This window comes from Rhinolophus sinicus, chromosome 14 (assembly GCF_057876585.1).
Source record: "Rhinolophus sinicus isolate RSI-liver-muscle chromosome 14, RSI-T2T, whole genome shotgun sequence".
Lineage (NCBI taxonomy): Eukaryota > Metazoa > Chordata > Mammalia > Chiroptera > Rhinolophidae > Rhinolophus > Rhinolophus sinicus.
Window position 1 is genome coordinate 15,466,843 of NC_142514.1, and position 25,411 is coordinate 15,492,253.

A 25,411-nucleotide genomic window follows, 5' to 3' on the forward strand; every position below is an offset into this window, starting at 1 on the left:
CCCTGGTGACCCCAGGCAAGTCACTGCCCTTCTCTGAGCCTCAGTTTCCTCATCTGTTAAATGGGGAACAGATGGCATCACCTGTGAAAAGTAGCTGGCACGGTGCCTGGCACATAGTAGGTACTCGTAGTCAGGATTATGATTACCACCCCTGTTCAAATGCAGCTGTACATCCCACCCCACCCCAGAGGTCTCTCGGAGAGTGTTCTCAGTCCCATTGGTCTCCAGATAATGAGGAGTGATAAAAATTGTGGTAGTAACCTCACCCGAGCTAAGCTGACTGTGCCAGGCCTGGTGCTGAGAGCTTTGCATCCATACCTGTAAGGCTTGTTTGGGGCCCCCATTTCCCAGATGAGGTCACTGAGGCTGCAGATCTGGGGTGGGTGTGGGGAGGACAGGGCCCGCAGGAAAGGAATTAGGAGCACCAATCAGCATGAAGGGACAGGACCACACATCTTAACCCTGTCAGGGAATCAGCCCATCCCAGTGGGGTATGTGCCAGCATGATGAGACGCTTAAGGTTCCAGATCCAATTTCTCCATTAGAGCAGGAATTCCTGAGCCTGATCCCAGAGGCAGTGGGTCTGCCGGGGCCACCCCAGGCAGCTGCCGCTGCCACCACCCCCACAAAATTCCTGGTAAGGAGGAGTTCCAGTGTGGGCCTGGGGAGTGAGGGCTGATCAGGCAGGGCAGGGAGTTGGGCCGGACTGTGGCCAGTGGTCCTGTGGTCTCCGAGGTGGACAAGCTGAGTGGCATGGCCAGCAGCTTGGGAAGGCTGCTCCTGGCTCAGCTCTGAGGCAGGCCCGGCCTGGCCCAGTGTGTTTGTGGGCTTGGCCCAGGCGACCTGCTCACCGTCTGACGTGACCTTTCCTGTGCCCTGGGTGGGGGGGCCTGTCTCCTGGTCTTACTGGCTTCCAGAAGCCACCATGTTCCACTCAGACGCCAGCATTGTGAGACTCATGCCCCCGTCCAAACACCAGGCTAGGAAAGGGCATCAGACATACTCTGCAGATGAGTGGCCCAGAGAAGGGGCATCTAACCCAAGCTGGGGAAAGAGGGTGGTGGTCAGGGAAGGCTTCCTGAAGAAGAGGGGCCTGAGCTAAGTCTCAAAGGGTAAAGAGGAATTTTCCTGGTAAAGAAGGTGTGCATCTTGGATGGAGAAAGCAGCTTGGGCAGGTGAAGGAGGCAAAAGGAGAGTCTAGCACATTTAAGGAACTCCTCTTTCCTGCCCTGGGCCTCGCTCCTGCTGGTCTGCTTGCCCTCCATTCCCCCATCTTTTCAGGGAGGGTTCCAGTCAGGGGTAGGGCCAAACGCCAAGTCTCAGCACTGGGAGGCAAGGTGTGGGCTGACAGTGAGCTGACTGGCCCCGTGGGGTGGAAGGAGGTGCAGTGAAGCAGCGTCAGAGACCTTGTGTGTCAGACTGGTCTGGGTAGTCCCCTCAGGTGATGGAAGCATCTCCGCCTGGACCATCAGCACCTGGTCAGTATCCCAGGGCGGCACTGGCCTGGAGGCCTGTAATGTCACAGATGAAGAAGAAAAGCCCTGCCATCCCAGGACGGTGGCCGACTTCCCCTTGGAAGCCTTCCATGACTTGCTCAGGCAAGAAGTCTCTGCCGCCACCCCCCCACCCCCCCGAAGCCCAAAAAGCTTATTGCAGGTGAAGTGACTATCACGGCTCACTCCGTGTACCTCCTGGAGCAGGCTGAGCCCTCTTCCTGCCACTCCTCAGGGTGCCAAGGCACCCACCAGTTGTGGTAGAAGAACACCAGACTGGGCGTCAGGTGGCCTTGTTCCCTGCCCACTCCTCCTCCCTGGCGCCAGCCTCCCACCTTCGGATTAGAGCCTGCCTACTCCCTGATTCCATGTTGCCACCCTCAGGTTCAGAAGCCCCCACCCCCTGAGCCCTTCCTGACCCCACCACCTGCTCTAGCCCTCACCTGAGAATGTGGACTCCCAAAAGGCTCCTTGATGGTCACAGGGCCCAGAAATTGAAGTCTGCATTCCCCACCAACTTGCAGGGGATCTTGGTCCACTAACTTGTCCTCACTGAGCCTCAGTTTGCTTCTCTGCAAAATGGGCACAGTGATGCACCCCTTGAAGGGTTGGAGGAGGCTTAGATGAACTCAGATGTGAGCCTGGATGTCCGTTACCTGGCACAGTGCCTGGCATAAAGGAGGTGCTCAAAAGGGTCACCATGATGATGGAGATGGTGGGGGGGGGGTCCCTTACCCCCTTACCTCCTGGCCAATCTCCTGCATTTGGCTCAAGGGGCCTCTCCCCCAGTGTCTTCTCCACCCTAAAAGTCCCCTTATTTGAGTCCTGTTCCTTCTCAGGCCCTTCCTGCTGTCTTAACCCTTCCACGCCCACCTATGTCACGAGCCCCAGCCACTCATACCGGAAGCTCTCGGGCCTGGCTCTTTGTCTGTGTTGCCTCTTCAGTGTCAGGGGCAGTGGGGAACGAGCAGACACTGATGATGAAGACATGGAGGCTCTGTTTATGAAGACGATGGTGGGAAATTGCTGGGCGACTCTCCTGTGAAACATCGACACATGAGAAAATGCCCCAGCAGAGCTGTGTCTGCTTAACTGCCTGAGATGCCAGGAGTAGTTGGCAAGTGAGCCCAGGGAGTGAGAGAGAGCAGGCAGAGGCACACTGAGCAGAGATGTGCCCTGGGGGTTCTGTCACTGCACCCACACCACCAAGAGCCACAGAGCCAGAGCTGGAGGGGAGCGTTAATATCGGAGGGATGGAGGCATTTAGGAAATAGGTCCTCTGAGGCAGCAGCTGCTCTCAAAATGAGTGAGGGCTTTGGAGCCATCAGACCTGGGGTGGAATCTATCCTTTGCTCCTGACCAGCTGTGTGGCCTGGGGCAGCCCTGTGCACCTCTCTGATCCCTAGGCTGCAATTTATTCGTCTATAAAATGGATCAGTTGCACGAGACAATGCAATGACAGCTGAGTCAAGCCCCCCTTCTATGGCTCCCTGCTTCCCTTGGGATGGTCTTAGCCCTTCAGTCAGGCATTTGAGGTTCTTTGCAGTGTCTGGAATTCTCTTTCTCTTAGGCCTTCTTTCTTCCTTAGGCAGCTGCCTGCAGGGGCTGTGCTTCTCTCCTCCCAGCCTTCGCACAAGCTATTCCTTCTGCCTAGGACACCCTTTCTCCTTCTCAGAGTTCTTCCCCATTCCATTCTTTCAGCCTGGCTCTCTCCTACTCAATATTTGGGGTTCAAGCCAGGTGTCATTCATTTGGGAAGTCTCCTTTGACTCCCAGACAAGGTTTGGGTCCTTCCTTTGCTGTGGAGTTATGTCTGTTTATGCCTGGCATCCCCCTTCCAGACTATGCAACAGGATCACAGTGGGGGTGAGGCTGAATCTGGGCTCAAGTTCTCATTCACTAGGTCCTCTGTGGGATAGGATGGGCCTCAGCCATATCCATTCTTTATATGATGGGGAGCCAGGTCTATAGGCCAAGGGGGGCCCTAGGGAAATGAGTTATCTGGAGTAAGAGAGAAACCAGATTCAGAGGCAGCAGGACAGTCCCCGGGATGCCAGCCTGAGTAAGGGGCCAAATCCAAGCGTAGAATGTAGAACCTGGAAAATCCTTGGGAACTGGGGGTGGGAGCCATTTAGGGTTTAGAGTTTGTCCTAAATCAGCACATTTTTCAGGTCAGTGACAGTGTCTATTTTTTATTCTCTGGTACCTAGCGTGGGCCTAGCGCATAGTAGGTGTTTGATCAATGCAGGCTGGCTGGATGGGAGGAGTAGATAGAAAGGTAGCAGATTTTTAGATGTATGAGTGGTGTGAGTGGATGGACAGGTACATGATCAGGAGATAGACGAATGAAAAGAAAGGAAGAGGGAGGGAGGTTGTTTCAGCAGGAAGATGAATGGATGGTTGGATGGATGGATGGATGGATGGATGGATGGATGGATGGATGGATGGATGGATACCTAAGTGGGATGCTAGATGCATGGGATGGCAAATGGGTGGTACATTATTGAGCGAGTGGAATGATGGACAGATGGACGGGGTGAGAGGGTAGATGGATAGACAGATAGATGGATGGGTGGGTGGGCAAATGAGTGAGTGGATGGCAAGAAGCCAAAATGATTTCATAAATAGTTGCTTGGATTGGGTGGTTCAATGGATGGATGAGTGTGAGAATGGGTAGGTAGGTGGATAGATGGATGGGTGGGTGGATTGTTGGGTAGGTGAACGGATGGAAGAAGGGGAGGAAGGAAGAAAGGAAGGAAAGAAAAGTGAATAGATAGGTGTGCAGGTGCATAAATAGGCGGGTGGGTGGGTGGGTGGGTAGATGGCAAAATAGTTTATGGATGATTGCAAGGATTGGATAATTGGAAAGATAGATGGATGGTGGATGTGTGGGTCAATGGTGAATGAATGAACAGTAAAATCTCATGTGGCTTAATGCCTGACATCTTGCCCAGAAGCAGAGGGGTGGTCTGGATTCTGGGATTTGAGTTAATTGTCCTTCACTGGGAGAAACCGTGCCAATTAGGCAAATAGATCCAGTCCCAGCAGGTCCTGCAGCAGGCTCGCTAATTGACTCCAACCTGGCAGACCCTGGCTTGGATTTACAGTGGCCTGTGTCTTATTGATTTGTAATTTACACCCACACACATCCAAAAGGATTTGAGGTGACTTATTAAACCTGCATGCAACAGGACAGTTAAAAATAAAGTGAGAAAGAAAGAGGCCACGTAGCTGAGTGGTTAAAAGCATACCTGATTAACCTCCTGGATCTGCTGTTTACTAGCTGTGTGATGTTGGGCAGGTTTCTTAACGTCTCGGAGCTTCCGTTTCCTTATGTATAAAATGGGACCAGTAACAGGCACCCCTCAGGCTTGTTGTGAAGACTAACGGAGCTCTTCTGTGTAGAGGGCTGTTCCCTGCCCTCCCTCCCTTCTTTCCCTTCCCCAGCAAGCCCTGGTGTTCATTTACCGTCCACCCCACCCCCAGCAACCCCTTCCCAGACCCCCATCCATCATCCTGTCCTTTGCGGAGGTTAAGTGGGTCCCCAAGCAGCGAATCCAAACTCTCCTGAAGCCCCGGCCGCACAATGCAGCCCGCTGTTAGCAAGCAGCCGGGCTGGCCCGGAGGATTGGGTTTCAGCTGGGCGGCCGGCGCTGGCGGATGCCCAGGCCAGCGGCGGGCAGGCGGGGGACAGAGTGGAGGAGCCGGCGTCGCGGGGACTCCTCCGCCCGGGCCTGAGAAAACAAGAGCCGGCTCCAGGCAGGCAACCGAGGCAGAGGAGGGTCTCCAAACCTCCAGGGGGCAGGAGGACAAGGAGGGTATGTGTATGAGTCTCAGGCAGAAGGATTTTACATCAGTTGCGTCCCCTTTCCATGAGCCTGAGGGCGGAGCAGGGGGCCTGAGCTGGAAAAACAACGTGCTGCCTGTTGGCAGGTTTCACCTTAGAACATCCGCAGCCTTCTCAGGGCTGCCCAGGGATTTTCGGCTGCGCCGCCAGCCACCGCCACACCCCCCGCCCCAACCCCCCCCCCCCCCCCACCGCCCACTTGCTTTGGGACAGTGACCCTGAGGCCCTCTCAGGCAGTGATCCTCCTCTGGTTTTCAGAGGAGAGGCCTCCCTCAACCCAGTCAGGCTGAGCTGGGTTCAAGTATCAGTACTGCTTCTTTCTGGTTGTGTGATTTGGGGCAGGCCCCTTAGCCTCCCTGGACTCAGTTTCCTCATCTGTACAATGGGGATAGCAGTGCCAGCCTTGCAGGATGTGTGGTTAGCTTGGCTTGGCACCAAGAGCATGGCACATGAAGGCTGTGGTATTTTCCCTCCCTTTTGTGAGGCAGCACAGCCTAGTGGTTTCCGGGCTCAGACCAAAGGGGTCAGATCCTGCCCTGCCCCTTTCTAGCCATGTGACCTTGGGAGAGTCCTTGATCTCTCCGAGACTCAGTTTCCCCATGAGGTTGCTCAGGGATGTCCATGAGCCGATGTTGATGAAGTACCTGCCCACTGTTGGCCCCGTGAGTGTTAGTTAGTTAGTTTGCATGTTATAAAAACCCTTTGCATGCAATCAATGCCTGCTTGGATCCTCACAGTAACCCTGGGAGGTACACAGAGGAAGGACTTTGTGACCCCCATTTTACAGATAAGGAAACTGAGGCTCAGCAAGGGGAAGTGACTTTTCCCAGTCACCCAGCTTATTAATGGCCTTGAATTTTATCTCCGGATTCCTGACAGTTGCCTCCTCTTGGAATTTCTAATTTGAACCTTGGGAAATATGCTCCCACTCCCAGCCATCGATAGATAGCCTGGGCCTGGCCTCCAGGCTGCGGCTGGCATCTCACCAGGCTGTGATATGGTAGACAGGCCTGTGTTTGAGTCACCTCAGCCCCTTTAGCTCTAGACAGGGAGCAACCGGAGCTGCTGGGAAGGGTCCAGAGTGGCATCTGCTGCTTGGGTTACACGCCAGGCTGATTTGCTGCCTGGGCTGTGGGCTTCTGGCCAGTCTGGAGCAAAGACCCCAGGGAACAGCTACTAGGCGTTTGTCCACATCACGACCCTCCTCAAGAATCCTGCATAGCTCCCCATTGCCTATGGGACAAGATCCAAAATCCTTAGCCCCACATCTAAGGCCCTACGTATTCTTGCCCCATCCTGAGCTACCATATCACTTCATGAAGCATTTTGCTCCCACCTCAAGGGGCAGAAATTTCAGCATGGTGCCGTGATTACGAACACGGGCTTTGATGTGAGGCAGACGCAGCTCCACCACTTCCTGGATATGGGAACCTTGAACAACATCTCCTAACTTTCATTTTCCATCTGTAAAGGGAGATAGTAAAGTACCTACTTTGCAGATAAATTCAGTGAAATAAGATAATGAATGCTAAGCCTTTGCCCAGAGCCCACCGTTGAGAACCAGTCATCACATTTTACTGTTACCCAAACTGCCCCTGGAGTTTCATGCCTCTGTGCCTTTGATTCTTCTGTGCCTGTGGCGTACCCTTCCCCTCCTCTCCCAGCTCAAATGCCACCTCCTCTGAGGTGCCTTTGCTAATTCCCTGGTCAGAGTCAATCCCTTCTTCCTCAGGGTTTCCTGGCTCCGGGCAGCGTGGACCAGGCGTTTCACTCTGCCTCTCCCTGTAGACAGTACATGTGTTGGGCACTAGTTTGGAAGCTCCTTGAGGGAAGGACCTGCTAATCTGTTTCTACATCCCCAGCGCCCAGCATAGGGCAACCAGAAGGAAATGCAGGATGCCTGGACATTAGGGACATGGGAGTGTGCAGCTGGAAGGTGATTAGCTGGCCCAGCCGTCAAGGTCCTTGAATGCATTGTTGCGGAGCTAGGACTTTATCCTGTGACTGCATCTGCTGTGTGCCAGAACCATTTCTCAAGTGCTGGGGATACAGTGGTGAACAAGTCAGAGCCCCTCCCCCCAAATGAGGGCCCTGGGAGATGTCACATCAGCAGGACTCACATATACAATGTCACTTAATTCTCACATGACCCATTTTACAGATAGGAAAACTGAGGCCCAGAGAGGCATACAGGCTTGCCTGCAGTCACACACTAGAGAGTGTCAGAGCCAAGGTTCTAGTCTGGACAATCTGTACCCTACTCCCCTGCTGCCCTTGCCTCTTTTCTTTCCTGTCCTCACACAAGCCCACACAGAGGGAGAGAATAAACATACAAAAAGCCTCAATAATTTTGTTTTGTTTTGTTTTGTTTTTAAGTCTATAGTTATGGCCTCTTAAAAACAACACAGATGTAGAATGAGACAAATGTGGGTTTAAATCCTAGCCCTGCCTGTGTGCCCTTGTATAGGTTGCTTCACTTCTCTGACCTCAGTTTCCTCACCTATAAAATGGGGTTACTAACATGTACCCTCCAGGTTGTCATGAGTGTGAAACAATGCTCAGCTCAATGGCTGGCACACAATAGGTACTTAATGAAAGTTCTTCCTCACGTCTCTGGAACGCTCACATACTGTCTTTAGTGCAGACAAACAGTGTCTGTGGCCCTAGAGAATTATGGCCCAAGAGGGGGTCAGACAGAGCTGACCAGGGTCGGATCATGGAGCAGAGGGAGACCAGCCCCTCCAGCCTGAAAACAGGGTGGTGGTAGCGCCTGTCCGGGCCCCGCGCAGCCACCCTCCTGTTGGGCCCAACACTAACGACTTCAGTGTGTCTCCCCTTTTAGCTCAAATATTTCTGAAATGCACACTGCTCGTTCACACATAGCCGGAGGGGCCTAGGGGCCTCCCCAGCCTGTGCAATCAGGGCCTCCTGATTGCTTTCTTCTGTGCAGTCTCCAGGAAGGAGAGGGGGTGCGGGTACAGTAGGACAAGGGCCAAAGCTGCTCCCATGGCCCAAACCCTGCTTTCCCACTGAGGAAAGCATTCTGGGCTGGTGGCGGGAGGCCCTGGTGCCAGCTTTCACCGGGATGCTAACTAAGAAGCTGTCCACACAGCCTCAGTTTCCTCATCTACCCAAGGGGATTTTTGTTTTTTAAACGATCTCTTAGAGTATCCAGGGCTTGGGAACTGGACATTTCCAAAGGGCTAGCCAGGGTTGGAGTGCCCAGAGGCAAGTGAAAGGGTGGTATTAGACAAGGTAGGAGGCCAGTGGGACTGGGGAGGCTGAAAAGGCTGTGGGCAGGTGAATGTGGTCCAGCAAGGGGGCCTAAGAGAGCTGCTGACCTGAGCAGCTCCCGCTCCACCTTTCCAGCCTCCACCCTCAGCTTACCACTCCCTGCCCCACCCTTCCCCTACCATTAATTCCCACAAACCATCTGTTGATCACCTTGCCTCTGCCTCTGCTGTTCCCTCTGCCTACCATGCCTTTCCCACTCAGCCTCTCCTCACTGACTTCCTTCTAACTCATTCTTCAAGCCTCCATTCAGTGTCACTTCCTCCAGGAAGCCGTCCCTCAATGGGGCATTTTCTTCCTCGCCTTCGACGCTCAGTTCCTGTAACCGCCAGTGCCCCGTGCATATCCACACTGCAGTCTTTCACATGTGTTGTGATTAATTATCTGCGTACAGTGAAAACAGCTTCCCCTGCATGAGGAATTGTCATTGTCACCTTGGGGATGGTGATGGGGACGGACATTCCCAGCACCTCAGAGGCAGTTTGATGGAGACTAGTGGTCCCCAAAGTGTGGGAAGTGAAATGATGTTAGGTCGTTTGCAGACATTTTTAATTGTAATAATCTTGTGTTTACTCTCCTTTTTATGGCAAGTGATACTGGTTTTCCATTTTTGATAATGATTCCTTTTTCCTCTTTAAAATGCACTTAAGAAAAAAAAGAGTCAACTGGAAGAAAAATTGTAAGCTAAATAAGTGCAGGTTATAGGTGGGAATGGCCGAAGTCATGAATGCTGCCCTGATGGAGCAGAACACTAGCTCAGAACCAGGACCTGGCACCCACCCTTCAGGGAACCGTAGACCATTGGAAGAAACTGGCACACAGCAGTGGTTCCCACCCAGGATATCTGCAAGTGCTAGGACAGAGCTATGAGGTGGTGTGGATTCAGGAGGACTTTCCAGAGGAGATGACCTGAGTTAAGACTTCACGGATGAGGAGATTTAGAGCGGGCAAAGAAGGTTGGAGGAAGAGGAGATCAGAGGGAACGGTATGTGTGAGGAGTGAGGTACAGGGATGAGAGAACCCCACACAGTCTGCAACTGGAGCACAACTTGTGACTGGAATAGATGTGTGACCTTGGGTGAGTTCCTGAGCCCTTGGAAGCCTCAGTTTTTCCATCTGTGAAATGGGACAGCGTCAACTATCTCTTGGCATGGGTATAAGAATGTTGTTGAGGGTCTCTAACTCTGAATAGGATCTTAGTGGACATGAGTTCTCTCCTTTTGTTGATTTTTGAGATTAGAGGGGAGATATCTGGGGTGTTATGGGGGGAAAGGGAAGGAGTGCTGGGGGTGAAAATAGGGCTTGGCTTCCTGAACCCACCCAGGTTCCTGAGACAAGAATTACTAACTCCATTCTCTGGGGAACTGAGTTTGACTTTTGTGCTTGGTTTGAGAGGAAATAAGAGGAGACTCAGGACATCCCAGGAAAGCACATCAGACAGACTGGGAAGGGCTCCTCAGGGGCTGCAGCCATCGGGTGAGAGACTGATGTTTGTCAGATGTTGGCAAGTGAGGTCTGGGGTGCGGCGGGCGGGAGGCGGGAGTGGGGGTGTAAGGGGCCAAGTAGCCCAAGCTAGAGCCTCTTGGACCCGCCTTCACTTTCAGGGGCCAGCTAATGAGTCCAGAGGAAATGGTGTGTGTGCAGGCACTGGTCAGCCAAAAAGCACCACACTCAATTACGAAAGAATAGCTGCCGCTTACTGAGGACCTGCTCTGTGCTGAGCTCCAAGCTAATACACTTCCCGTCACTTTTCCTCCTGTCCACTCAGAAGGTATCATGGCTTTTCTCCAGGTGAGGCAACTGAGGCTTAGAAAGGTTTTAAGTCCAAGATTCCAAACCCAGTGGGTAACAGAGCGGGTATTAGAATCAAAGTCTCTCTCAGCCTCCCAACTCCTAGTTTATTTGCTCTGCTTAACCTACCCTTTTTTCAGAGGGTGGAGGGAGGTGTCCATGTTGAAAAGCAAAGGCCAAGAGGAAGTTGTGGGGAGTGCACCCATATATTTCGTCTTGCTACAGCCCCGAGGGGTAATGGCTTTTACAGAGGCGGGCGTCCAGGGGAAGCCCAGGACTGACAAAGTGAGAAGCGAGCGCAGGCGGCACCTGCCTTCCTGGCATCCTCCCAGGGGATCTGCAGACTTCACACTCCTTAGCCCATTCCCGTGTGTGAATCAGCCAGCCCTTGACTTCCAGACCCTCCCCTGGCTTGTTCCAGATGTGGTAGGAGGCAGAGCAGGCAGTGGGAGCCGCTGGCCTGCGTTCCTTGGGAGTCAAGGGTTTGAGCACCAGCTTTTAGTGTATGACTTTTGGCAAGTCATTTGCCCTCCCTGGGCCTGAGTTTCCACCCATACAATGAGGATGTCAGTTCACAGCCCCTCCTCTGGGCCAAGGAATCCTCCAGGGCTTGGCCTCTGGGTCAGCCCAGGAATCCAGCTAAGGGGTGGGGCCACCTGCTTGGCGGGCTTGCACCCGACCCCTTTCTCCTCCCAAGCAGAGTCTCTCCTCTCCCTATTCGACACAGTTCCCAGCAGCTGTTCCTCGGGCCCAGGCAGAGAGCCCGGCTTGGCGCGTCTCTGGCTGAGGCCGATGAGAGAAAACAGGTTAAAAGTTCAGCCCTTGTTCTCTCCAGGAAGAAAAATCTGTAGCATTCGGAGTGTGAAAAGGAACCCTTTTTTCAGCTCCAAAGCAACACAATAGAACTTCCCTCCAATTTGCCATCAAAAAGACGCCCTTGGCACTGGACTCCACCGTCCCTGGCATCCCCCCGCTCCCTTCACCAGCCCCCAATGCAAAGGGACACAGTGACCGAAAACATAAGCCACAGGCTGTCATGGGGACATTGCTGCATCCTCTCTTGTCAGTTTGCTAGTCTGACTGGGGCCACCTCTGCCTAAATGCTTCCTCTCATCCCTGCTCTCCATCCCCACCACCCCAGCCCTACCTAGTTCAAGATTTTGTTACTCCTATTTCGACCTTCACAGCAGCCTGGACACTGAGCACCCTGTCCCCACTCTCCTCACTCTAGTTCATCCAGGCCATCAAACTAAGTGTCTGGAAGTTTACAGGGTGGGAGGCAGGAGGTCTGCAACTCCCACTCTGCCATCAACTCCTGTGTAATTCTTAGAAGTCTCTTTCCCTTCTCTGCGCTTCGGTAGTCCTATGTCCAAAATGAGGCGGTTGGGCTAGAGCAGAGTAACATCTGAAATGGTGGGTGTTAGTTTCCTGGAGCACCATGGTGAGAAGCATTTTGCAGCCACAGAGTGTGGGGATTGATTGGTGATGTCTGCCCTGGGCACAGAATGGGAGCCTGACAGCGAGCATGCCTCTCACCCACTCTCACTGAAACGTCCAGTTGTGACCTTCTAGGTCTCTCCACCTACTCTCTCGTAGCTAGTTGGATTCACACCTCATTTCCTCTACCAGACTATGATCTGTTCCATAATAGGGTCTTCCTGGTCATTGTTTGCTCACCAGGGTGTCCAGCAGTTCCTGGTACAGAATAGGTATCAGGCGATGTTTGTTGAATGAATGCTTGAAAGGGGCCAATTTAAATCTGCTCAGTGCATTGCAGTTCAGTTTGAAAAGTGTTTTGAAGCCCATGTGGCAGGGAAGAGGTAGAGGGGATGGATCCTGAATCTGATCAGGGATTCATGGGGACCTCTCTCGCCGTGTGTGTCTCCTTCATCATAGGCTTTGTGATGTCTTCCCTCCAGCCACTGGAAAGAGGGGAGGCAAGTGGGGCCCTGGCTGTTGCAGAAGCTGAGTCTCCTAAACCTACAGAGGGCAGGTCATGACCTGGCCCCGCTCGGCACATTGCTCACTGAGAATACCCCTTTACCCCCAGGGCCCTATCCTAGGGGCAGAGTTGACCAAGCTCTGAAGGAGGGGGGCCCAGGGATGGGGACACAATGGAGGACTCCAGGTTTCTGGAGAAGGGGAGAGGATATTCCTGACAGGAGGTGTGGACCAGAGGGCCGAGGTGGGGTAACAGATAGAGCTCAGCTGGGATGGAAGGCTAGCTCCTCTAAGGCACATGTTCTAGTTTTTGAGAATTTGATGCAAGCTGAAAAGCAAACAGAACCCTAAGTTTCAAGTAAAACTTCGAGGTTTCCAAGTGGACTCTCTGAAGCCCATCCAGGAGACCCCAGGTTAGGACCACCCTTCCCTGCCAGTAAAGGAGGGAAGGGCCAATACCTAGGTTGGTGGGACATGATTGGCTGAGAGGGGCATGACCATGGGTAGAAGAACTGGAGTTGAGCCTTAAGGGGTGGAGCCTGGAGGAGTAGAATCAGACCATTGGCTGGAGCGTGAGAATGGGTGGGATTATGGAGTGAGAGGAAGGGACTAGAGGGTAGTCTATAGGATTAGAGCCAGAAGAGTGTTTGGAGCAATGGAAGTAGGTGCTGTAAAGAAGGCCCTCGAGGGGTGGGGTCTTGGGATGATTGACAATGCTGGGTATACAGGTGGATGCTGACCCTTTGCTCTTTCCACAGAAACGCTGATGGACTCAACCACAGCAACGGCAGAGCTGGGCTGGATTGTGCATCCTCCATCAGGGGTGAGTCAGTGGTCCCCAAATCCTGCCTCCTCCCCCAGGATACCTGGGGTTCTGCTGCAGAGTCTGGATGCCCCTCCTCACATTCCAGCCCCTTTCCCTCCCTCAGGGCCTAGGGCTAAGCAGCTCATTGCCCCACCCACCTAGTCCCCTATCACTGATGGAGCGCCAGTTACCATGACAACATGCTGGATGCATTCAGCTACCCCATGGAATCCTCAGGGTGAGGCTCACAAGTAGGTACTTGTACTACCCCATTTTACAGATAGGAAAGTGAACTGTCATTTCCTGAGCATCCACTGTGTGTCAGATACTGTGTCAGGCAACTTTCCACACATCATCTCTTGTCGTCTGAGGAGGAATCACCTCCATTTTACAGGTGAGGAAACGGAGGCTCAGAGAGTTGTAGCCACCTGCCAGGGGCCCTACAACTAGTAAGTGATGGGCCTTAGGTTTGTATCCAGGGCTGTTACTGAGTCTTCTGGGTCCCCTTTCTAGGTCCCCATAACACAAGGCTCCCCTTCCCTGAGCTCTTCCCACTTCCTTGGGTCCCGTGATCTGGGCCCATGTAGTCTGTGGGCTCCCTGAGGGCAAGATCAGGTACAATTTGAGATTCCACTTTCACCCTGCACCAACCAGCCCAGCACTTCTTTATAGGCTTTGGGACAACACTCCTGAAATTCTGTCCCAAATCTGCCACTTTCCAGCTCTGTGATTTAGGGCCAGTTCCTTAACATGTCTGAACTTTAGTTTCCTTATCTATGAAACGGTAATAACAATGTCTTCCTCAAAGGACTCTTGTGAGGTTTTCCTGCAAAGTATCTAGCACAGTGCCTGGCATAGAGAGTGGGCTCCCGGTAACGAGGAGCTATAATAACTATCACCATCGTCATTGTCACCGTCATCAGTTTTCGTATCATTCCCTCCTCATCGCCCCGGTCTCTGGGGAGGTCTCTGGGCTTCCACAGCCCATCCCTTCCCTTCTCCCCATCCCAGCTCCTCTGCTGGGACTCAGCTGTTGCTCTGTGGAGCTGCATATCTCCCCCCACCCCCCCAACCCCACAAGGCCTGTGTTCTCAATAGGCAGGGCCCCAGGGTCAGGCCTCTTTCTGTGGCTCTTTCTTGTCACCAATTTTCCATCTGCGAAGGCGGCAGGGCCCACAGCCCCACCCTGCCAGTAATGAGGCCAGGCTGGGCTGCAGGGCCCCCGGACGCAATTATTTGGGGTGTTTAGGCTGCAGGGCCTCCGCATGTTAATTAGAGAGAGGGGAGAAAGGCAGAGTGCTCTAATTAAGTGCTCTAATTAAGTTCTGAAGAAGAGCAGTGGTTGTAACAAGGGGCTGACTTTGTCACATGGTGCCACCAAAAAAAAAAAAAATTAAATGCAATGTTAGGAGCTTCAGAGCTGCCATTGAAGTAGAAGCTGGGCCAGCAGGCCCCAGCTAGGCCTTCCCCCTGCCCCACACACTGGCCCTTCACAGCAGCGTCCCCCCCACCAGGCCAGCAGCTACCGCTCTGATCTGTGCAGATTTGGAAGACATCATTATTACCATTTCATAGATAAGGAAACTAAAGTTCAGAGAATCTGAGGGAGGCAGAAGGACAAAGAATGCCTGCTTGAGGGTGACAACTCTCCTACCCCATCACAGTTATACTTGGCAGTTGGAGAAATAGAGGCCCAGAAAGGGGAAAGGACTTGCCCAAGGCCACACATCAAGTTAGCAGAGCTGGGACAAAACCCAGGACTCCTGGGGCACTGTTGGGTCTTCATGTTTCAAGGCAATGTGGGCAAGCACGTAAATGTGTCTGGGTCTGTGTACCTGGGTCAAGTGCCAGGGGCCCTACTTCTCTGGTCTCTACTCCCTCACCTGTAAAATGGGGATAATCATACGCCCCATGTGTGATAAACATGGCAAAGAAATGAATTCCTACTATAGCCCTCAACCCCTGATCCCACATGAGTGGGAGGGAGTGCTCTGTGTTGGAACTCTTTTGGGTCTACTGCAGGTGAAGCCAGCGCACCACCAAGGGGGCACAGGAGAAGAAGGGGAACAGTAGCTAACCTCAGCAAGCTCAGTCCCACTGGGGAGCCCAGACCAAGAGGGCCATGAGTGTCTGGCACTCACCCAGACAGGTTGTTCCCCAGAGGCCCAAGGGAGAGTCGATGAATGCAAACACTGCAGCCAGAGGGAGAGCCCACTGGGAGAGGTTCCAGAAAGATTACAGAAAAGACTAGAGGGTGCTAAAGGAGGGCACAAAAGTGTGAACAAAGACTCAGCAATGTGAGTGGGCTTGGCCTGTGAGGGTCTGTGAGGAGAGAATCGGTGCATTATGCCCTGTCGCTCCCAACTCTCCCTGGCCTGGCCCAGCGCCCTCCAGCAGTGAGGCTTGGGAGCTCTCAGCTGGGTATAGAGAAGATGCCAAAACACCTGCCCCAGGCAGGAAGGGCAGAAACTTCCCTCTTAGCCACTTAGGTCATGGAGAAGGGCCCTGTCTTCCTGGTCACAGGGGTAAGGGCTCTTCCATCAGACTGGAAGTCCCCAAGGGCACAGACTGTCTCCCCGGTCAGGCAGGCAGCTCACAGCAGGCAGAAGTACTGTCTACCCTTTCAGACTGGTTCCCCAAGCACAAAGCTATGTCTGCTGTCAGCAGGGAGTTTCCTCAGGTGGGCCTCTCCCTATATTCCCTCCCAGGTGAAAGCTTCCCAGGAGCAGGGGTCATAGCTCCTTTATCAGATTAGTGAACCCTTGGGGGTAAGGGTCACCTCCCCCACACGACTAGGGGAATACCAAGGGCAGGGTGTATGCCCTTCCCATTAGATTGGCATATCTCCGTCGTAGACTGGGGAATTCTTCAGGGCCAAGGCCATGTCTCCCCCTCAACTTGGGAGTGCTCCGATGGTAGGGGATCACGTCTTTGTCATCAGAGTGGAATGTCTCTAAGGTAGAAGCTGTACCTCCCCCATTAGACTAGGGGGCCCCTGATGCTAGGAGCCCTGTCCACGGTCCACGCCATCAGACTAGAGGATTCCCTACGGGGGGTCTGTGTCTCCGCTCTCATTTAGCGCATTCCCCAGGCGGATTCCCCTGCCACCCCCTGCCTGACTAGCATTTCTCCCACAGTGGGAAGAGGTGAGTGGCTACGATGAGAACATGAACACGATCCGAACGTACCAGGTATGCAATGTGTTTGAGTCGAGCCAGAACAACTGGCTACGGACCAAGTTCATCCGGCGCCGCGGTGCCCACCGCATCCATGTGGAGATGAAGTTCTCGGTCCGTGACTGCAGCAGCATCCCCAGTGTGCCCGGCTCCTGCAAGGAGACCTTCAACCTCTATTACTACGAGGCCGACTTTGACTCCGCCACCAAGACCTTCCCCAACTGGATGGAGAATCCATGGGTGAAGGTGGACACCATCGCGGCCGACGAGAGCTTTTCCCAGGTGGATCTGGGTGGCCGGGTCATGAAGATCAACACCGAGGTGCGGAGCTTCGGGCCAGTGTCCCGCAGCGGCTTCTACCTGGCCTTCCAGGACTATGGCGGCTGCATGTCCCTCATCGCCGTGCGCGTCTTCTACCGCAAGTGCCCGCGCATCATCCAGAATGGCGCCATCTTCCAGGAGACGCTGTCAGGGGCTGAGAGCACCTCGCTGGTGGCTGCCCGGGGCAGCTGCATTGCCAATGCTGAGGAGGTGGACGTGCCCATCAAGCTGTACTGTAACGGGGACGGCGAGTGGCTAGTGCCCATTGGGCGCTGCATGTGCAAAGCGGGCTTCGAGGCTGTGGAGAATGGCACTATCTGCCGAGGTAAGGGCCACCATGAGGCAGGTGCCCCTGCAAGGGCATGGAGTGGGTATTGGCTGCAGACTTGGTCCTGGCAGCTTGGAGGTCACGCTGGCAAGGGCAGTGGCCTGGAGCTGACCGTGAGGCAGTCTGTGGCCGGGCTTTCCCAATCCACCGCCGTTGTTCAGCTTCTTAAGAGGGAGGCATTTGAACAGTACTTCTTGATGGTGGTACGTGTAGGTACGACAGGGGGTCGCGAAATGATTTTAGTCGTTTGCGGATAAGTGTTTCTCATTTTAATAATTTTGAGAATATTATTGATGGCAAGCGGTGCCTTACTTCTTTGTGTACAAAAGTGATATCATTTCCTTCTTAAGAAAATGTGTAAATCATAGTAAATCACGTTTATAAGTTAACATTTATTGAGCTTTTGCTGTATCGTCAGTATAGGCCAGGCTATGCCGAAGTGACAAAACAGTAGACGTTTATTTCTCACTCAGCGCTACTTACCCATCCGGGGTCAGCTTGGGATTCCTCCTGGGAGCCAAGCAGGTGGAGGAACCACCGTTTTGAAAGTGAGGATCACGAGGGCAGAAGGAAGGGGCAAGTGTGGCAGCTTGTATACGGGCTCAAAAGCTTCTGCCTGGAGTGCCCCCCCCCCCATCACTCCTATGCGCATTTCTGAGGCCATAAAGCAAGTCATGTAGTTACTTTCAACACAAAGAGATGGGAAGTGCAGTCCCACTGTGAGCCTGGCCTCCTGACCAGCATCTTCAGTGTGTGCTGAGCACCTGACAAGTCTAACATTTAACCCTAACAGTAACCCTATGAGGGAAAATGCCACTTTATTTAAAGAAATTGAGGCTCAGAGAAACTTCCTCTCAAACAGAGTCAGTGGAGGAGCCAGGAGTCTTATACCCAGGGAGTGGGATTCCAAACCCTCTCTCCTCCTGAACCACTGTGCCCCTTAAGTTAATTGAAGGAAAAATATTAAGTAAACAATAGTACAGGTGGTGTTTGATTATGGCAAAGAATCACGAAGGTGGGTTTTTAAGAGGTACTGCATGGTGTTAAAAAGGTTGTGAAGGTAGACAGACTTGGGTTCAAAGCCTAGCCCTGCCAGTTATTAGCTGTCTGTCCTGGGCCGAGTGTAAAACCCTCTTTTCATAGGGTGGTTGTGAGGATTCAATGACTTAAGACTTGGAAAGCGCACACTATGAGATGATGAGTATACAGCCCAGCCTGGAGTGGGTCCTCCGCCGTATGAGTTGTGATGGTGATGGTGGTGGGTTAGGAGATTGGAAGCCCACTTGTGCCTCTCGCCTTCCGCACTGGAGTCAGACCCTGGTGCTCTGAATGCCAGGCTAAGCGTTCGGACCCTATTCTAGGAAACCCGAAGAGCCAGTGAAAGTTTAGCCTGGGGTGTTGCAGTGATCCCCACCTTTATAAATGCTGTCATATCCACCATGTCCACGGCTACTCCCTCCCGCCCTCAGGGCAGCATTTGAAAGGTCCCTGGGAGGACAAATGGGGGGTTGCAAGAAACCCGAGCAATAGCCTGTGGGGTAGCAGTGATCTGAAGAAATGGTGGCTGCCTGGGCTGGGCATCCGCAGTGCTGGGGAAAGGGAGGGGCAGAGTCAAGGGATGTTTAACCGTGAATCAGATGAGATACGAAGACAGGCAGGAAGGGGAGGAGAGGGAAGAATCAAGGGGAACCGGGAATTCCAGCGTGCAGGGAGGTGATGGTCCTGGACAATAAATAGGGAAGGTGGAACAAAAGGCCTGTTTCTTGGGGGAGATAACAGATCTGGGCTTCTACACGTGAGTGTGAAAGTGCCCAGCCTTGGGAGATGCAGGCTGTGGGGGCAGAATCCGCTACTCAGTGCTCATGGTTTATTCACTCAGCAAACCTGGCTTGTGCCTGCTCTGTGTCAGCCCTTGCGCTGAGCATCGGGTGAGACAGAGAAGAATCTGAGTGTGGCCTTGTCCTCCAGAACCTTGCAGTCTAGTCGAAGAAACAGACTGTAAATGAACAAGGGAGGGAATGTGTTGGATTTCCTTTAATAGGAACTGCTCAGGCTGCGGGGAGCACAGAAAAAGAGGGAAGGCTTCACAGAGGAGGTGACATTGGAGCTGGGGATCTGGGGAGAGAGATATGTTGACTAGGTGGCCCAGGCCTTCTGGAGGATGGATCTGCGTGGTAAAAGACCTGGGGACATGAATCAAAGTGGCCCATTAGGGGGACTGGTGAACTGGTATGGCTGTGGCTAAGGGCTCAAGGAAGGATGTAGGAAGAACCGTTGCTGGAAGGGCAGCCAGATGAGGAAGTATATTGGTTATCTATTGCTGCATGACACTTAGCAGCTTAAAATGGCAAACATTTATTATCTCAGTTTCGAACGGTCAGGAATCTAGGTATGACTTAGGGGGGCGCTCTGGCTGTATTGCTCCTGGGTTCGCAGTCAGGATGCCGGCTGGGGCGACAGGTTCATCTGAAGACTTGACTGGGGAGGGGTCTGCTTCCACGGTCACTCACCTGGTTGTGTGCAGCCGTCAGGCCCACACCCCATGGGCCTCACATATGTACAGTGGCTTCCCCCGGAGCTAGAATCCAAGAGTGAGTGTGAGAAGAGTACCCAAGACAGAAGCCACAATCTTTTCATGACCTTGTCTCCGAACTGACATCTCATCACTTCTGTCTTATACACTTCATTAAAAGTGAGTCACCAAATTCAGCTCACACTCCAGGGAAAGGAACTACACTGGGTGTCAATGCCAGGAGGTGGGGTCTCTGGGGGCTGTCGTCAAGTTTGCCTGTCACCGATAGCTTCTTTAAGTCTGAGCTCCTTGTACATAGTGGGGGTTTGAGGTAATGCTGGGGCAGGGTATGCACCCAGCCCTGGCTGCGTCCTACGCCCTTCTGTCCCTGCACCTACATTCTACCCAAGGCCCAGGCCCAGCCAGCCTCTGGGTATGAGGAGAGGCCACTTAGGGTGTGATTAATGAGCTCAGGGAGCCAAACGGACACCAGCTGCTGTGGGGGCCTGTGCTTCAGTCACCCAGATGTGGGGCTGCTCCAGCCCAAGTCCCACAGGCACGGCCCCCGCCAGCCTAGGAACGTGTAGGAATGGTGATTACAGCTCCCATCTGAGCTGTTGGCAAAGTCCTTTCTCATCCTCGAGCTCAGGGATTCTCAGCCTTAACTATGCCTCTGAGTCCACTGAGACGTTTTTCAAAATGCAGATTTCTGGGTCTGGCATAAACCTCTCCCCTGGGTCCGGTTCTGTGGCTCTGAGGTGGGGCCAAGAATCAGCATTTTTAAACAAGCAGCCCTGGTACTTCTGTAACAGAACCATTAGCTCCGACACACGATGTGATAACACATCCTTGGCTGGATACAGGATGACCAAAGGCTCAGCCCCACCACCACCACCCCAGGGAGCATCCACCCTAAGGTGTGTGAGGGGACATTAGCAGAATCTCTGGGAGGGTGTGTTTTGGAAAGATCTATTTAATATTGAAACATACTTTTATAGGGAAAAAAATATATTGCTTTGTTAATCCGAATGAGAGAAAACAGGCTGGATCAAGTCTTGTTGGCACATGGCGAGTAGGTGAGTCCTTGTGGGGAGTGCCCTCCATCCCAGGGGTCGGCAGTGGTAGCTAATGAAAGGTGGGAGTTCCCAATGGACTGAGTGGTTCACAAACTAACAGCTAAACTGACTGAATCGGACCAGCTTCCATGTGCTTACTGTGTGCAAGGCACAGTGGGAAGGAGAGGGAGGCAGAGAAGCCAATCAACCATTCGACGGGTGTGTATTGAGTACCCTCTGTGCCATCTAGTCCTCTAACAAGTCCTTATTGACTACCTTCTATGAGCCAGGTACATGCCAGTGCCGCAGAGCAGAAGTGAACAAGATGGACACATCCATTGCCCTCCCAGAGTTTTTAGTCTGGGTGGGTGGATGGGGGAAGATGGGGTGGGGAAAGTTAATGAACAGATAAATAAAATAGGTACAGATGGTGATGCATGAAAGGGGAAAAAAATAGGGTGCAACAATTGAGATCAAAGGGAGAATCTGCTTCAGCCAGGCCGTTCAGGATGGCTTCTTAGAAGAAGTGTCACTTGAGCTGACAGGGTCTACCCTGGGAAAGCTGGAGGAGAGGGTCTGAGACTCAGGGTTTGGCCTCAAGTGACTGCTAGACGAGCAGAGGACTTGGACATATGGGGACCAAGGCAGAGCATGATCCTTCCAGAAATGAGGTCCATCCAGGTAAACTACTTTGAGAATATGAGGAAGGAGGCATCTTTTCTGACAGGAGGTCTAGGAAGGCTTCACGGAGGAGGTGGCATTTGAATTGGGCCTTGAAAAGTAAGTGGGAATTGGATGGGTGAAGGGAGGAAGGGAATTGTAGGTTGAGGAACCGTATGAATAAAGGCCCCAAGGTATGACAGTATAGGACATGTTTGGTGGGTGTCATGTCCGCTACTGGGTGCAGGGGCTAGCGCACGACTTTTCTCTATTCATTCATCTAGTCACTGTTTATTGAGTGACCAGTCTGGGCCATACAGCTGCCAGGTGGGGGATTCCTAGGACTTCTTCAGAATAACTTTACCCCCTTCCCTTCCCCAAGTCCCCAGTCTCCTCAGGATCACAGTCCCCAGTGGGGCTTGCCACCAACATCTGTCAGGGAGGGCAGTAGGGTGGTCCTGGAGTTCATCTGCAGCAGCTGCTCCCACCCTGTTTCTCTGACTCTTTCCAGGTGTTTATATGTTTGATTGTGAATGTGTCCCTGCCTCAGTTTCTCCACGTTTGTCTCCATATCCTTATTTCACTTGCTCCTTTCCTGACTCAGCCCCTACTTGCCCCTGCCCATTGGGAGCCTCCAGCCTGGTCCTCCACTGTTGGGGACCCTGCCCTTCTCTCTGTCAATGGCAGGCCAACATCTGTAATGGATGTGGAGGTAGTTCCACACTGAGCATGGTTGCTGCGATATTATCGGGGCATAATAGGATTTTTAATAGTTAGCTTGGACTGGGCGAGGGGCAGTGAGCCAGTAGGAGTGGGTGGGGGGTGGTGGGGGTGGGAGGGGAGGTACATGTACATGTTGATCTGGCTCCAGCTCAGACTTCCTGGTTCCCAGCTGCTGGGCTTCTCCTCTCAGCCTTTCCCTTTCCTCTGCCCTGCCCTGCTTGGCAGCCCCCAGCCCTTCTCTGTCATGGCCCCTCCTTGACCTTGGCCTTGAAGACTTGGTTTCAAACCTCAACTCTGCCTTTCACTAGCTGAGTGACCTTGGGCAAACATTGACCCTCTCCTAGCCTTTGTTTTCTCATCTGCAAAGCAGGATAAACAGAAGGATTGCTGTGCAGAGTAAATGAGAAAATAGCTAGAAAAGTGTTATAAAAATAAGAATAAGGATTTTTATGAACACTGTCTTTTGCCTGCGAGTGTTTTTTTCTTTCCTGATGAGCTTTTTATTTTGAGGAAAAACTAACTTTTCCTTATCCCAAAAGCATTGCGAGTTATTTGTAGAATTTTTAGAAATTACTGATAAGCAAAACAGAGAAAATTAAAATCACATCAACATCAAAGTCTGATAACCACTGTTAACAGACTGGTGTAGGTCCTCCTAGGTGTATTTCTGCATATTGACCTTTTTTTTTAAAGAAAAAAAAATGGGTTCCTGCTAAAAATACAAAAGGATTTTTGACATTAATTTTTGATGGGCGTTTTTCAATGTCATGATAGATCTACAGTCTCATTTTGGTAGGCTCTTAGAATTCCATCATATAGATGCACCATAATTTATTTACTAATCCTCTGTGATCAACATGTGCATTGCTTGCGGTTTTTCACTGTCGTAACTGGGCCAGCTAAGCCAGGATGGACTTCGTTGTCCCTCCGTCTTTTTGTACTGCTGCTGGTATTTGCGTAGGGTGCGTCTCCAGGCACGGAATTGTGGGGATCAAAGGGTATATACTTTTTTTAGAGCTTCTGGCACACATTGCTGAATTAGCCTCCAGAAAGGCTGGGCTGCGTTTCCCTCCTGGCAGCTGACTTCCAGAGTGCCTGTTTCCCTGCATGCTCACCAGCATGGGATGTTATGCCTGTGGCTTTGTTTTCTGGTTTTCTCCCAGAATCCTGTGCTTTCCTAGCCAAGGGAGGGAGTGGCCAGGGGTTCTCTCTGGACCCTCCGAGTTGCACCCTGGGCCACCCTCAGGGCAGCCTCCTTCCCACCCTGCTTTCAGCTTCAGCCCTTCCCACAGAGGCTGGACGAGTGGCCCAGATGTATCTGGTGCATCTGTGGGGGTGGGGTGCGGTCAGTCTCAGGGTGAGGAGGAGGGAGCCCACCAGCTGGAAGAGCCTGTACTGGCTGGGGAAAGGGTGTGAGAGTTGGAATGCTGGGTGGGAGGAGAGGCCCAGACCCCCACACAGAAAGTTCTGCGGCTTCTCGGCTTCTCGTCAAGGGCAGGGTGGAGACACTCCACTAGGGGAGGGGGGGGTGATAGACGCTCCCTCCAGACCCCCAGGTTCAGGCCAAGGCTGAGACCACATAGGCCAGCCTTTTGGGAAGGGGATTCATGGGGACCCTGGCCAATACATTCAGACTATTTAGTTCTTTGCTCTTAAAACTTAGAAGTCCCTCCTCCTCTACTTCCCCTTTCCTACATTCTCTCAAAGCATCTATTCTTGTTCACAACCATCCATCCGTCTGTCCGTCCATGAGTCCACCTGTCCGTCTACCCAGCCAGCCAGCCAGCCATCAGACATTCACTGAACACCAACTTCTGACTTTTTTTTGCGCCTCGGAGGGGTTGGTGATTCTTCGTAGAGCAGCAGGAAGGTAACACGCATTGAGTGCCCGTAAAGTGCCAGGCTCTGTGCCTGGCAATCGGATTCTTGGAGAGATCAGTCATGTCCTCTGCCCGGAAGGACCACCACCCAGTCTAGAGATGTTGACAGATGTGTCTGCGGACAGTAAAGGTGCTCAAAGGCGCCCAACCCATCTAGGGGAGAGTCAGCTAAGGCCTCCCTGGTCAATGGAAGGCTTCCAGGAAGAGGAGGCTGAGTGAGGAGCAGAAGTTAGCCCGCGGAGGAGGAGGTGCAGAGGCCCAGAGGCAGCCAGCGTGGGTGCTGTGGGAAGGGTGGGAGGGTGACTTCGGACCTCTCTCTTCTCTGAGTCAGCTAATTGAAAGGGTCTGGATGTCAGGACATGGGGTGATTCTTCCTCTCTGGTCTTCATATTCCCTCAGGGGTCCAGGTAGGAGATACTGAATAACCTTGGCTCTAGATCCTCAGAGCAGCTCCTTCAGTTTTCATTCAAACAATACTCCCCAAGCACCTACTATGCTCCAGTACGTGGGCCGGGCGTGGGAACTGCAGAGATGAGAAGAGTCTTTCTTGCCTTTCCGGAGCTTCCAGTCTGGGGATCACGGAGACAGCTCTATCCATAACTACAGCCTTGGGACCCTTAGTAGGCAGTTGAGGAAGAGCCAGGGAGGCTTCCTGAAGGAGGAGCCACTTTCCCACGGCTTTGGAGAATGGGAGAAACTGAGGCAAAGATTTAGTCCAGGAAAAAGATGGTCAGAAATTATACTGTTTCGTTTTTTCTTTGTTTTTAACCCTGGCGTCTTGCTGACCCTCACACAAGATGCAGCCTTGGTGTGTGTGTGTGTGTGGGGGGAAGGTTGGGGGACAGGAGGTGAAGGAAAGATATTCTTGGCCAAGGGAGAAGGGTGGAGGGGACACCCCAGCTTTAGTTCCATGCTGTCAAAAGGCTGAGTGAGGCAGAGGCTGAAAGGAGAGCGCTGGGACTGGGGAGTGGAAGGTCCCTCTTGTGTGCCTAGGCTGTGTTATATGCTGTGCTGCATTCTCAGTGAATCTTCTCAGTGATAAGATTAACTGCATTTTACAAATGATGAGACTGAGGTCCAGAGAAGGTTAGCAAATTGCCCGAGGCCACACAGCCAGTGTCAGAGGCAGAATGTGAACCTGGCTTTCTCCAAGTTGCTAGGACAACCGACTAACCAGGAGTGGGCCGATGCCTGAATATACTCTGCCCTGCACCCCCTCCTGGGTTACTCAGGCACCCCTGAGATGATGGAAGTGAAAAGAGTTTGACAAATAACCAGCTGAGGGGCTTACTAGCAGGATTGTGGGACTTCACAGGAAGAAGGGAGCCACCCTCGTGGGGCAGCCAGAAGGCCTGGGGGAGGGGCAGAGGAGGGAGGCCAGTGGCTGGGCCTTGAAGGAGGAGCTGCTTTCATATCAAGAGATACTGGGCAGGATGAAGCAGGGTCCCAGAGCAAAGGCTCCAGGGTGGGGAAGTCCCCTCTCTCGTCATGCCAAGGGGGCACAGGCCTCTGGGAAGGAGGCCAATCCACCCTGGCTCACTTCTGGCCAGAGAGAACAGCCCCCCTCCCCCCCACTGAGCATTTACTG

General features: G+C 52.8%; 1 protein-coding gene across 2 annotated transcripts in view; it reads left to right on the forward strand.

The window, feature by feature from the left end:
• EPHB2 (EPH receptor B2) overlaps positions 1-25,411 on the forward strand; it is a 180,655-nt gene that overhangs the window by 48,963 nt on the left and 106,281 nt on the right. For both annotated transcript variants that reach the window (XM_088790467.1, XM_088790466.1), the window contains exons 2-3: positions 13,122-13,186; positions 16,306-16,990. In XM_088790467.1, coding sequence (XP_088646593.1) covers positions 13,122-13,186; positions 16,306-16,990 — 750 coding nt within the window. The remainder of the gene's footprint in view (positions 1-13,121; positions 13,187-16,305; positions 16,991-25,411) is intronic.